The sequence below is a fragment of the Hyaena hyaena genome, unplaced genomic scaffold (assembly GCF_003009895.1).
Source record: "Hyaena hyaena isolate Hyena2069 unplaced genomic scaffold, ASM300989v1 scaffold_1166, whole genome shotgun sequence".
Classification (NCBI taxonomy): Eukaryota; Metazoa; Chordata; class Mammalia; order Carnivora; family Hyaenidae; genus Hyaena; species Hyaena hyaena.
Window position 1 is genome coordinate 265029 of NW_024081797.1, and position 15101 is coordinate 280129.

At 35.9% G+C, this 15101-nt stretch overlaps 1 protein-coding gene across 1 annotated transcript in view; it reads left to right on the forward strand.

Moving 5' to 3' along the window:
• The window catches only part of LOC120224361 (cytochrome P450 20A1), a 58747-nt gene that overhangs the window by 16760 nt on the left and 26886 nt on the right, over nt 1–15101 (forward strand). Inside the window, exons 5-6 of the mRNA XM_039222605.1 lie at nt 10878–11045; nt 13167–13245. Coding sequence (XP_039078536.1) covers nt 10878–11045; nt 13167–13245 — 247 coding nt within the window. The remainder of the gene's footprint in view (nt 1–10877; nt 11046–13166; nt 13246–15101) is intronic.

The following is a 15101-nucleotide window of genomic DNA, read 5'->3' on the forward strand; positions in this document are numbered from 1 at the left end:
CTCTCTGCCCCTCCCCACCTCTCACTTTTTCTCTCTCTCTCAAAAATAAAGAAACATTTAAAAAAAAAATTTAAGAAATATAAGCTCCAAAAGAAAAATAGCTAAAGATGTGAACATGGAGTACATTGAAGAAAACATGTAAATGGCCTCTAAATATGTGAAGCTTGTCCAAACTCTATCAATAATTAACAAAGTAAGTTGATTAAAGCCATGCTGAGAGAATTTTTACCTGTTAGGCTGACAGGGTCTTTTTTTAAATGACAATACCTACTTTTATCAGAGGTGTGGGAAATGTGTACTTTGATATTGCTGATAAGAGTATAAATTGATAAGGGCTTTTTGCAGGGCAGCATGGCAATGTATATCAAAAGCTTAAAAAATGATTACTACTTAACTCAGCAATTTCATATCTAAGGGAAGCCAAGTGGAAATAGATATGTGTACAAAGATTATTAATGAAGTGTTGTTTATTGAAGCAGAAATTGGAAGATACTTAAATGTCCAATAGTAGAGGGTTATTTAAATGATAGTGAATCCATACAGTGGATCAGAATAAAGACAATAAAAAGATGACCAAGATGTATGTTTATTAATATATGGGGATGATTTTTAGATGGTGTATTAGTTTGTTAGGGCTGGCATAAGAAAATCAAAGTTGATGGCTTAAAAAACAGAAATATCTCACAACTATGGACGTTAGAAGTCCAAGATCAAGGTGTCAGCAGGGTTGATTCCTTCTGAAAACTTTGAGGGAGAATCTGTTCCATGCCTCTTCCTGGTTTTTGGTATTTTGCTGGCAGTCTTTGGTGTTCCTTGGCTTGTAAAATGTACCATTCCATTCTCTGCCTTCATGTTTATAAGGAGGCCTCCATGTATGTATCTTTCTTATATAAGGATGCAGTCATATTGTATTAAGGCCCATCCTAATGTGCTCATCTTAAACATCTGTAAAGAGCCTATTGCCAAAAAAGGTCACATTCACAGGTACTGCGGGTTAGGACTATAAGATTTTTGGGGGAGTATACAGTTCAACCCATAACAGAATGGTAGGTGAAAAAACTATGCTACTGGTACATTTTCCAAAATGTATCTATATGTACACCTGTATGCACATGTATAGATGGATACACATCCTATAGAAAAACATTATGAAAAGCTAGATACAAAAAATGTTGTAAGTAGTTCTCTCCATCTGGGTTAAATTTAGGGTGATTTAGATTAATTTCTGTATTTTCTTTTTTTTTTTTTTTTTTTTAAATGTTTCATTTATTTCTAGGAGAGAGAGAGACAGCGTGAGCAGGGGAGGGTCAGAGAGAGAGGGAGTCACAGACTGAAACAGGCTCCAGGCTCTGAGCTGGCAGTAAGCACAGAGCCCGACGCGGGGCTCGAACCCACAAACCAAGAGATCATGACCTAAGCGAAAGTCGGACGCTTAACCAACTAAGCCACCCAGGCGCCCCTTCTGTATTTTCATTTATATTACTTTACTTTCCTTTTCATTGACCTATATTACTGTAAAATTCAAAAAAACTGACCTCAACAACTATCAAGGATAGTCTGAATATTTGGGTTTTCATTAGGAACAAAGCTTAATAATTCATTGAATAATTAAAACGAAAGCTCAGTTTATTCTACGAACAAAGTCTTTTGTTCATGGACTTTTTAGGACTGTATATTTGGTTTCCTTTATTCTCCCAGAAGCTGCTAATATGAAGGTATTGATTTGGGGAGAATTCTGTTCCTTGCTGGTTACTGCATTGTTAAGTATTTTTCATTAGAGTTGTTTTTTTTGTTTTTTTGTTTTTTTGTTTTTAGTAAAAAACTGTTCTTCGTTAAAAGCCAGATTTTATGAAAGGAAAGATCTGATGATCAATGACTTTACTTTTAGTTATATTTACATATAGTTAGGACATATATTACTAACTAGTAAGACAGACTTGAATATTTAAAGAAGTTATCTAATAACTTTTGCCAGAGTTCTCTTGGTCTTGTCAGAAACATAACTTATTCTTTGTTGTAGATACAAGACAGTCATTTTGAAAAAGAAAGTTGGTGGGGCGCCTGGGTGGCTTAGTCGGTTGAGCGTCCGACTTTTGCTTAGGTCATGATCTCGTGGTTCATGGGTTCGAGCCCCGCGTCAGGCTCTGTGCTGACAGCCAGCTCAGAGCCTGGAGCCTATTTCAGAGTCTGTATCTCCCTCTCTCCCTGACCCTCCCCTGCTCACGCTGTCTCTCTCTCTCTCTCTCTCTCCTAGAAATAAATAAATAAAAATATTAAAAAGAAAAAGAAAGTTGGTTATATTCACTAAATATTTATTGAGTATCTAAGATTTGGCAGACACTACTAGGTACTAGGATTGATTACCAGTATAAAATCTGCCTATCTGCCCTCAAGAAGGTTTATGTCTAGTGGTTATCAAGTACTGGGTCTTTAAATAATATAGTGATGCTACATAAAAGCATTCCTTTTGTTAAATGTTGGAACCAGTCTCAAACTGAGTTTCTTTTCTTTTTTTTTTTTAATATTTTAACATTGTTTTATTTGTATGTTTACTTATTTTTTTTAATGTTTTATTTATTTCTGAGAGAGAGAGAGACAGCATGAGCAGGGGAGGGTCAGAGAGAGAGGGAGACACAGAATCTGAAAGAGGCTCCATGCTCTGAGCTGGCAGTCAGCACAGAGCCCGACGCAGGGCTCGAACCCACTAACCGTGAGATCATGACCAAAGTCGGACACTTAACCGACTGAGCCACCCAGGTGCCCCATATGTTTACATATTTTTGAGAGAGAGACAGAGTGTGAGCCGCGGAGAGGCAGAGAGAGAGACACACAGAATGGGAAGCAGGCTTCAGGCTCAGAGCAGTCAGCACAGAGCCGAATGTGGGGCTTGAACTCATGAACTATGAGATCACAACCTGAGCCGAAGTCAGATGCTCAAATGACTGAGCCACTTAGGTGCCCTCAAACTGAGTTTCTGACAGCAAACTTTTTACCGTTTTCTATTTCTCTTACTCCTAAATCTACTCTTGGCCTGCATCCTGACCCTTAATCTCAGAACCTTCTATTTTTGAAGTACTAGCAGTCTTCTGATTTTAGTTTCCCAAGAACATAGTTGATTACTCTAAGGGTATATTTCCTTACCTTTTTTTACTTATATAAAGAGAGGCATAATGGTTGACAGCATGGACTCTTCATCATACTGCCTGGGTTGGAATAGGAATTCTTTGATTTTTGTTGTATAGCTTTGGGCATGTTACTTTTTTGTGTGATAAATTTCCTCATTTGTAAAATTAGGATAATAATGGTTACCTGTCTCATAGTATTAAGGATTAAATGAATTCATACATTAGAAGATGCTTCCAGATAGTTTTCCAGAGTGTTTTTAACCAGTCTCAAAGCAGTGTATGAGAGTTCTCCTTTTTCTACATCTATCTGTTCCTTCATATTGGTAAATGTATAGAGGTTTCTTATTGTGATTTTAATTTGCATTTTCCTGATAGCCAATAAAATTGAACGTTCTTTTCATTTGTTCACTTTGGTGTAGTGTTATTTAAAATCTTTTGACCATTTTTCTTTGGAGTTTTCTCTATTTTTAATTTTTAAGAGGTTATAAAAATTTCCAAGTTTAAGAACTTTATTGGAAATATTAATCATCTTCCTCTGTGGCTTGGTTTTAGGTGCTCTTAACCTGTCTTTTGATGAACAGATACTAATTTTAGTGTAGTCAATATATTATTCTTTTGCCTTTATGGTTACTGCATTTTGTGTCCTATGTAAGAAATATTTTTTTTATTTCAAGTTTTTACTTAAAGTTTGGTTAGTTAACATAGTAATAAATCTTTATCCTAATGTTATGAAGATATTCATCTAAGTTTTTTTTTGAGACTTTTACTGTTTAATTTTCATACTTAGATCTATAATACATTTGGTGTTTATTATTGTGTAAAGAATGAGGAAGGGGGTTAACGCTCATATTTTTCTAGGCAGTTATCCAGTTGGTCCAGCATAACTTATTGAAAATATCACCCTTTTTCTATTGTGCTGTAATGTTACCTTTATCATAAACCAGGTGATTATATAGGTCACTTGATTTATATAAAGTTATCTTTACTTATTATGGAATCTTCTACTCCATGGACATGGAAGAGTACCCTTCCACTTATTTTGGTCTTTAGTTTTCCTAAATATATATATATATATATTTACTTTTCAGTATAAAGGTCTTATACAGCTTTTATTAAAATTACTTCTAGATATTTAATGGGGCTTTGATGTTGTCGTAAATGGTACTGTTTTTAAATTTCATTTTTTGTTGTTTGCTGATATATACAATTGATTTTTGCATATTGACCTTGTAGTCATTAACCTTGCCAGATTTCCTTATTAACTCAAATGGTTTATCCTGGCATTTGAATAATGGACAGTTTTCTTTTCCATTTCTAATACCTTTTCTTTCTTTTCTTGTTTTCTTGACAAACATTCTGTTATATTTTTAATGTCTTTAGGCTCTGTAGTACCTTCCCTCTCATTTTCTTGATTAGTGTTTCTAAAAGTCTTATTTTTTCTTAATTTTTTAAAGTTATTTATTTATTTATTTATGCGGGAGAAAGAGACAGCATAAGTAGGGAGGAGCAGACAGAGAGGGAGAGAATCCCAAGCAGGCTCCACACTGACAGCACAGAGCCCTGCATGGGGCTCACAGTCAGGAACTGTGAGATCATGACCTAAGTCAAAATCAAAGAGTTGGATGCTTAACTGACTGAGCCACTCAGGCACCCCTACAGGTCTTTATTATTGTGGATCCAATCAGAAGAGAGAAACCATACAATTATTTAAATAGGGAAAATTTAATATAAAGAATTATTAACTAGAGTAGGGGACTGCAGTAATGAGAGATTCACTCATCAGAAGTAAACAGAACTCTAAGGAATATAGGAATAGCAGGTATAAGGAGGAAACACCAATTCTAGGGCTGAGAAAGAGGGCCCATGCCCCCAGGACTGAGATCCAGACTCTTGTGTAAGGAGCACAGCTATGAATGGGAATTCTTGAAATCAGATTCTTTTTTTTTTTTTTTCTTTTTTTAAAAATTTATTCTCAGGTTAATTAACATACAGTGTAGTCTTGACTTCAGGAGATTCATTGCTTACATACAACACCCAGTGTTCATCCCAGCAAGTGCCCTCCTTAATACCCATCACACATTTTCCCCATCCCCATTAAACCTGTTCTCTGTATTTAAGAGTCCCTTATGGTTTGCCTCTCTCTGTTTTTATCTTATTTTTCCTTCCCTTTCCCTGTGATCATCTGTTAAGTTTCTCAAATTCCACATATGAGTGAAATCATGTGATATCTTTCTCTGACTGACTTATTTAGCTTAGCATAAAACCTTCCAATTCACATTGTTGCAAATGGCAAGGTTTCATTCTTTGTGATCACTAAGTAATATTTCTGTGTGTGTGTGTGTGTGTGTAAAAACTCTCAGTTTTTCCCCATTGAAGATGATATTAGATGTGGGTCTTTCATATATAGCTTTTATGATGTTTAAGTATGTTCCTTCTCTCCTGACTTCCTTGAGGGCTTTTATTAAGAAAGAATGCTGTATTTTGTCAAATGCTTTTTCTTCATTTACTGATAAGATCACATGGTTCTTATCCTTTCTTCTATTAACATGATGTATGATGTTTGATTTGCGAATACTGAACCAGCCCTGCAGTCCAGGAATGAATCTCACTTGATCATGGTGAATAATTCTTTTAATGTACTGTTGAATTTGATTTGCTAGTATCTTGTTGAAAATTTTCGCTTCCATGTCCATCAAGGATATTGGCCAGTGGGGTCTTGTCTGCTTTTGGAATCAAGGTAGTGCTGGCTTCATAGAACAAGTCTGGAGGCTTTCCTTCTTTTTCTGTTTTTTTTTTTTGGAACAGTGTGAAAAGAATGGCTATTAACTCTGCTTTAAATGTCTGGTAGATAGGGATGCCTTGGTGGCCCATTCAGTTGAGCATCTGACTTTGGCTCAGGTCATGTCTCAAAGTTCAAGAGTTTGAGCACCACGTTGAGCTCTGTGCTGACAGCTCAGGGCCTGCAGCCTGCTTCAGATTCTGTGTCTCCGCTCTCTCTGTCCCTCCCCCACTTGCACGCTCTCTCTCTCATGTGTGGCCACTGAAGCATCTGTTCTGTTAGCTTAATGGTCAGGTGGTGTTGACAGATTTACCTTAAATACTTGACAAAAGAGAAAAAGAAGAAAAGTAAAAAAGAAAATATCTTTTGGGTCACTGGGGTGCCTCAGTTGGTATAGTGTCAGACTCTTGATGTCATCTCAGGTCTTGATCTCAGGGTCATTTGTTCAAGCCTCAAGTTGCGCGTCACGCAGGGCATGAAGCCTACTTTTAAAAAAAGTACAAAAGCAGAAATAAAAACTCTTCTGATATTTGTAGATTGGCTTTGCATTTGGGCCCTCCGTTAACACTTATTTAGGCCTTTTACAGATCTACCTTAGCTTTCACTTCCTACTTGTATGGAGCCACAGACTTTCAGATGTGAAAGTTTAGTCTTCTCAGGCCTTCTCTGAGCATGTATCCTCCTCTTTGGCATGTGCATGGCTTTCTTAATTCCCTGGTATATGCAGAAGCTTTCAAAAGATCTTATTCCCATATTTATCTCTTCTCCTAACCTCTTCCTTCCCAAGCTTCATAGTCTGTTTTTTGCTTGCCCCAAATGTTTCTTGCTCCAACTGATGTGGTCAATACCTGTGCCCTTAAATGTTTTCAGCAGAAGCTACCCAAGAATGTGTCCTGGAAACACTGAGAGTGTTGAGTTATGCAAAACAAAGGGAAGCCTTTGCACCAGTCCTTGATGGGAGCTTCCAAGCAGGTTGAGACTCATAGCTGCTGTTCTTTTCGAATAATGTCTGTATTGCTTCACAGCACTCTGCACCAGGAATATGGACTGCTCTTGTCATAGTTGCTGCCTTTCTGTGGCTTGGAGATGGTAGGAAGGTTGTTTAAGGTGACACAATGCTTACTTACCACAGAGTCCCAGCTTCTTTCTTCACCAAGCTTTCCCCTGGCTGTTTTAAGTTTTTGACTGTATTATAGAGTTTTTTGGAAGCTGATTATGACAGTTTTGGCCAGCTCATTACTTACTTTGGGGGAAGGAGAGAGTCTTGGGATTCCCTACCCTATTTTCAGTGACCGTTTTGGTCACTGGTGGTGATAATGCTTTAATAACACTGCAAAAATGTCAGGTCTCTGTGTTGTCTGCAATGCTGTTGGCTTTTGGCTACCATGCTACTACAGAGCTGGGGAGAGAAGGAAGATGGAAATAACCTTAAGTTAAAAGACATCACAGACCCCACTGTCCTCCCGAGGTTTAGTAGTTTTTGTTGAATAGATACTTCTCTGTGGGCACTTGGTTCTGGTTAATTGCCACCATGCTGAAATGGTTGATTCTTATTGTTTCACTGGTGTGCACGTGTTTGCATTGTTTTAGAGGAAGAACAATATCACCAAGGCCCTCACTCCACCATTCTGGAAGTCACTCTCTCCTGGAACATTTTGAAAGAGAATAGTAATAGGACACATTATAAACATACAATAAATTTTCAGAGTTATGATAGTGGAATATGTGTCATCAACAAAATAGACAATGTCCAGGAAAAGTCCCAATTTCATATGTGAATTCAGTGTATAATGAATGAGTGGCATTTCAAATTAGTGGAGAAAAAAGACATGTACTTAATGGTTAAACAGAAGTGTAACCATTTGGAAAATTAAATGAAAAAATACGTAATTCACTTGCAGTTTGTGAGTTTGAACCCTGATCAGGCTCTGCAGTGACAGTGCAGCGCCTCTATGGGATTCTCTCTCTTTGTTCTTATCTCTGCCTCTCCCATACTCTCACTCACTTGCGCACGCTCTCTCCCTCCCTCTCTCTCTCTCTCTCAAAATAAACTTCATTAAAAATTTTTAAAAAATGTAAGGATGAAGGTAAAGGCTCAACATTGACATGTCATACTTGGAATAAATTCAAACAAATAGCTCAACACTAAGATTGTAAATAATGAGGGTGTAGCTTTGTCACATGGCATTGGGCCTGATGACTTATGAAAAGGATTAGACATTTAGGAGTACATGGAATGATGAAGAAAGTAAGGTCTGGCACTTCAGTATCTGAGTGGGTGAACACTTAATATGTAGTTGGGTTTCCCATTTCTGTGCATGAAGCTTAGATGGTTGCAAGTTACATAGTTTTCCTAGAATTGTTTTGAGACAAAAATCTCATGCATATTAAGGAAAACCTTGTTTTCTGAAAGAAAACTTTCATGTTTAGACAAAGGAAATCTTACTGGTTTATCTTATATCTATTCATATGTTTTATTTTGTCCACAAAACTTTTTAAAATATTTTTTTATGTTTATTTATTTTGAGAGACAGAGCAGGCATGAGCAGGGGAGAGTCAGAGAGAGAGAGAAACCAAGCAGGCTCCAAGCTGTCAGCACAGATCCTGTGACATGGGGCTTGATTCCAAAAACTGTTAAGATCATGACCTGAACTGAAACCAAGAGCTGGACACTCAACTGACTGAGCCACCCAGGCATTCCATCTACAAGAAAGCTTTTTTACCCCCAATATTTAGCTTTTACCTTTGGAACTTTTGTAATTACCCATAAGTCAAACTTACATTAGCCCTTCCAGTTTTACTATTTCTAATAGCATCACTTTAATGTTTTGTTTCCAAAATCTTTTTTCACCTTTTATTCTTTTATTATTTAAAGTCTTTATTTTTGAGAGAGACAGAGAGACAGCACGAGTGGGGGAGGAGCAGACAGAGAGGGAGACACAGAATCTGAAGCAGGCGCCAGGCTCTCAGCTGTCAGCACAGAGCCCAGTGTGGGGCTCAAACTCACAGACTGTAAGATCGTGACTTAAGCTGAATTCGGACATTTGACCAGTTGAGCCACCCAGGCACCCCTTTTTTTCACCTTTTAGTATGAAGTTATATAAACTTGAATAGTAACCAAAGAATTCTAAGTTTTTAAAGTAGCTGAGATTATTCTGTCCCTAACATAAAATTAATTTTTAAAAAATTTTAAGTTTTTATTTTGAAAGAAAAAACACATAAGCAGAGGAGGAGCAGAGAGAGAGGAGAGAGTGAGAATCCCAAGCAGGCTCTGCACTGACAGCAGTGAGCCCGATGCGAAGTTAGAACTCCTGCAGCATGAGATCATGACCTGAGCTGAAGTTGGACACTTAACCAACTGAGCCACCCAGGTGCCTCTGAAATTTTTTAATAATGTAGTTCTGTTTTAATCATTATCTTCCTGTTTTCTTCATCTTCACACATCTCAAGGAGATTTTTAAGGTATATTTGGGGCGGCCAGGTGGCTCAGTAAGTTGAGTGTTTGATCTTGATTTAGGTTCAGATTATGATCTCATGGTTTGTGGATGTGAGCCCTGGGTTAGGTTCTGTGCTTACAGAGTGGAGCCTGCTTGGGATTCTCTCTTTCCCTCTCTCTCCACCCCTCCTCTGCTTTCATATGCATGTGTGCTTTCTCTCTGAAAATAAAATAAATTTTAAAAACATGTATTTGTTAATCTTGATACTATGGAATCATTAAAGCTTCCCTTCCCTTTCTCAAAAAAAAAAAAAGATATCCAGATATGTCACTTTAAGTTGGTATAAATGTATGTAGTGCTAATCTTTTCATTTTAAACATTTATTCTGTTTCTCACATTTAGTTTTAATCCTTTATACTGTGTGAAAACTTTCATGAATTTCATGTGGGAAAGGAACTTAAATATATGTATATCACCTTACAAAACTGTTCTTGCATTATGTGTTGTGGTTATAATTATCCATATCACAGCAGCCATTCAGAGTTGGAGATGTCATCTACATTTAATGGTTGAGACATCTGAACCTTGGGAGAGTTAATTAAGCAAATTGCTCAAAGCCGCAATGCTTCTAAGTGATAGAGCCTGAAGTAACACCAAGATTTTTCTACTCCAAAGATTTTTATCTGTTTACTACCCATTGTTTTTATTCCACAAGGGATTTGATAAATATTTGTTGAATGAAGGAATGACAGAGACTATGAGAAGTTTCTGTCACTGGAGCATGTCTAAGGTTTTACATATTCATATATTTATTATTTACTGTATCACAGGCACTCTATGATGAGCCTTTACTATTTTTAGAGACTAAGATATTAGTTTTTTTCTTTCTATAATTTTTTTGTTTTTTATCATTTTCATCCAGGTTAGTTAGCACTTGGTGCAACAATGATTTCAGGAGTAGATTCCTAAAGTCCCTTGCTCATTTAGCCCATCCACCCTCCCACAATCCCTCCAGCAACTCCTCTCTTTGTTCTCTGTATTTAAGAGTCTCTCTTATTTTGTCCCCCTCCTTGTTTTTGTATTATTTTTGCTTCCCTTCCCTTATGTTCATCTGTTTTGTATCTTAAGGTCCTCATATGAGTGAAGTCATATATTTGTCTTTCTCTGACTGACAAATTTCGCTTAGCATAATACCCTCTAGTTCCATCCATGTAGTTGCAAACGAGACTAAGATATTAGTTTCTCATTTCCGTTAGGTTTAAGGTTTTTCTGGCTCTTGAACTTATAATTTATATTTTCTCTTTTTATTATTGTGGTGGTGGTTTTGTTTTGCAAATCAACCCTTTGACAGAATCTGAACCTGAACCGTTGAAGATATAATTACAGGTGGAGCCAGTGTTGTCTGACAGTTGAAATAAACACACGAGTGTTTACTTTGATTACAGAGCTGCACTGTAATATAATCTGCTTGCTGAATTTTTCTAAGATTTAGCGAGAAGAAATAGTAAATCATTGTGGTTTTCTGTTCTCTTTCAGCTTTCGGAAGAATTATTAGATAAATGGCTCTCCTACCCAGAGTCCCAGCATGTACCCCTCTGCCAGCATATGCTTGGTTTTGCTATGAAGTCTGTTACACAGATGGTAATGGGTAATACATTTGAAAATGACCAGGAAGTCATTCGCTTCCAGAAGAATCATGGCACAGTAAGTCTAGGGCCAAATTTAAAATTATTCTTTCAATCAAATTGGATAGTTGAATAATGTAGACTTTGCCTCTCAAAAAAAAGGTGTCAGATCCTATAGTATAGAATTTCCTTGTTTTGGGCTCAGTCAACAATGCAAGCAAAGATAATTGTATGTTTCAAAATGTAAAAATTACTTTTTTTCAGCAATTACTTTTTGAAGTGTAAAAAGTGGATGGCTAAAGAAATTTCCTTCTAATACTTAAGAAGTATGTCATAAAATGATACCAAATTCTAGAATAAAGAGAAAAACTTTAATAGAACTAGATTATGTCCCATGTAGAAAGAAATTAAAGCCAGTAGAGCATTCAAATGAAATGAATATGATTTGAGGAAAGACTAATTCAGTCTAAAAATGATTTACTGTTTTTTTTTCTAGATTCACCTATAGAATTTATTTCATTTTCTATTTTTATCAATTTCAGCATTCATGTATTTAACTCCAATGTTAAATTAATTTATTCAGTTCAAATCGTATTAGGTCATTGGCTACATTTTGGGTCTCTGAGAAATTATTCCTTATTATATTCAAATCTGTAAAAACATTTTGATTAAATAATTGGAATAATGTATTTAAAACAAAAATCACTAGGAACTGTGGCTTAATTCCCTGTTATTTAATATACTTCCCCCATTAAAATGGTTTAATTTTTATGTCTGATGATTTAAAAATATATGTTTCTTCGGGTGCCTGGGTGGCTCAGTTGGGTGAGCATCCAACTTTTGATTTCAGCTCAGGTCATGACCTAAGGTCATGGGATCGAGCCCCACATTGGGCTCCATGTTGAGCTTGGAGCATGTTTAGGTTTCTCTCTCTCTCTCCCCCCCCCCTCCCTCTACTCCTCTTTCTCACTTGCACTTGCTTTCTCTCTCTCCCAAAAAGAAAAATATTTGTATAAACATATATGTATACATATACACACACATTTCTTATCAAACATTCACATATTTAGGAATGTAAAAATAAAAGTGGAAAAATCACTCTAAATTCCACTTCCTGGAGTAAGCTAGTTTGTGTGCCCAGGCGAAATAAGTTGGTTAAGGAATTCCTAAAATGTCTTCATGTTTTAATGAAGAACCAATTTTTGACTCAGTTATTTTTGTCTGATTTTTTTCATATTGACAAGACCGCATTTTTTAAAAGAGATCTCCACTGTTGTTTCTAGGATGACCTGTTATTTCTAGGATGTTTTTATGCTGGTATTTTATTTTCCTTCCTTTTTCATTCTTTCCTTATAACTTCAAAATAGAAATAATCTCACACTTACAGAAAAGTTGCAACTAGTGTAAGGAATTCCCATATATCTTTTACCCAGGTTCACCAGCTGTTTGCATTTTGCCCCATTTGCTTTTGTCATTCATTACCCACCTCTTTGGAACCATTACTGTAACCATTTGAGGAAAAAGTGGACATTTTGCCTTTTTTCCCCTATATACTTCAGTCTGTATTTCCTAAACACAAGGACATTCTCTTATATAGCAACAACATAGTTTTCAAACTTGGGAAATTGAACATTCATACAGTATTGTTCTCCACAGCCCATATTCAAATTTCCTTACTTTCAGTAGTCAGACCTCTTTAATGTGAAATAGTTCCTCACCTTTGTGTTTTGACGTTGACATTTTTTATTTTATTTTATTTTTTAAAATATTTATTTATTTATTTTTGAGAGAGAGAATGAGTGCAATCAAGGGAAGGGTAGAGAGACAGAGACAGAGAATCCCTAACTGGCTCCAGACAAGCATAGAGTCCAGCTCAGGGCTCAAACCCATGAACTGTGAGATCATGACCTGAACCGAAATCAAGAGTCAGTTGTTTAACCAACGGAGACACTCAGGAGCCCCAAGGAACTTTGACTTTCTAATTATAATTAGTTTTAAAGTACCTTGACTAAAATTATTAAAATATATTTGAACAGTATCTTCAGAAACTCTGGAGTGAATGATTAGCCCACTTAAAAGTGAGAGCTTAATTATCAGATCTGTTGGTAGGATAGGAGTTCCTCAATTATTAGCTTAGATTGCTTGTCATTCTTTAGAAAATGTACTTTATTAGATAATAGGTATGTTTACCTATTTTCAGGTTTGGTCTGAAATTGGAAAAGGATTTTTAGATGGATCACTTGATAAAAGTATAACTCGGAAAAAGCAATATGAAGATGGTAAGTTTTACTCTTCTTAAATTATAGTAAGAACAAAAGGCTATGTGCCCCAGTTTTAATCAGGTTATCTCTGAATCATGAGATCATAGGTCATTTATATTTTCTTTATGTTTTTCTCCTGTTTCCTTTATTAAAGGTTTTTCTTGAACATAAGAGAGGAAAAAGCAGTGAATCAATAAATGAAGCTTTAGTACTCAGTGTAGAATGAGGCATAGCATATAGGAAAATGTAAGGGTACAGTCCTGGGAAAGCAATTTGATAATACATATTAAAGTCATAAATAATAAAGTCATAAAATAAAGTCATAAAAAATTTTCTTCTTTCTAAAAGAAGAAAAATCATGAATTTTTTTTGTAAGGCTATTTCTGAAAGTAGAAAATCAGAAGCAATTTAGATGTCCAACAATGTAGGAATTATTAAGGAAGTAATACCAACTTCAATATTAAATATTGTATAAATTTATGTAAGAAATGTAGCCGTGTAAAAAGTCTTGCCATTTATAACACTGAGTAAAATTATTTTCAAAATTGTTGGGCATTGGTTATAACCTAATAAAATTTACACAGAAAAATAACAATTTTAATTTAAAATGCCTCCACAAAATGATTCTCCCTTTTTTTGGTTCTGTATTTTCTGTCAGTTATTTAATGACTGTAATACTTTAATACCTTTATTTTCAGCTGCTTCAGTTCCTTTTTTGAAAGTAGGGTAAATTAAAATACATGGGCTGTATTGAAATAATGGATTATTTTCCATTTTATATAATAGTGTTGCTTTCCAGTATTCTCTTCCTTCTTTCTTTTATTTCTAAAGATTTTATTTTTTAAGCAATCTCTACACCCAGCATGGGGCTCAAACTTGTAACCCTGAAATCAAGAGTCCCACACTCCACTGACTTAGCCAGCTATGTGTCCCTCTTTCTTCATTCTTTCAACAAGGGTTTATTGAGGCCTGGATGTGCTAAGCATTATTTTGTGTATAGGAGAAAAAAATCCCTGCCCTCATGGGCCTTACCACTCTAGTGATTCCCTTGATGTCCAACATAGGCCCCCAAAAGCCAATTTAACGGACACATTTTCTACACTCTGGTTTTCAGTACCATTGTGATTACCTTGATGAATGCATTAGGATTAATACCCTTGAATAAAGTATTTCACAAATATTGGTTCAACATATACAAAGTGAAAATAATTCATATTCTTTGATTCTAAATAAAAGTAGATTGTCTAACATATGTTCCTTGGGTTGTAACATTGACATAAATAAAATTTGAGCTTTTATTGAAAATGAGTCTGTGTTGGCATTTATGTGACTTGGATCTCATGGCTGGATCAGTGCATCCTTTGTATAAGTGAGTAATTTCCAACCTGATCTGTACATTAAAATCACTTCTGGAACTTAAAATAAAAAAACTGAACCCTACCCTAAGCCAGTTTAGTTGGAGTCTGATAGAGAGGCGCCCTGGGCACTAGATATTTTTATGAAAGATTTCCGGATTATTCTGATGTACCTGTAGGTTTGAGAATGTACAGAAATAGTTCCCAAACTTTGCTATACATTGAATCTTTTAAAAAATATAGTGGTGGTGGGGGTTGGGGATCCTGGCTGGCTCAGTCAGCAGAGAATGTGGCTCTTGATCTCGAGGTCATGGGTTCGAGCCCCATGCTGTGTGTAGACGTTACTAAAAACAAACAAACGAAAAACTATTAAAAAATATTGAAGCCAGACTTCCATTCCTAAACATTCAGATTTAATTGGTATGAGGTGTGACTTGTACTTTACGATTTTTTAGGAAAAGCTTCCTAGGTGATTCTTATCTGTAGCAAAGTTGGGAACCATTGCAGTACAGTGTTAAT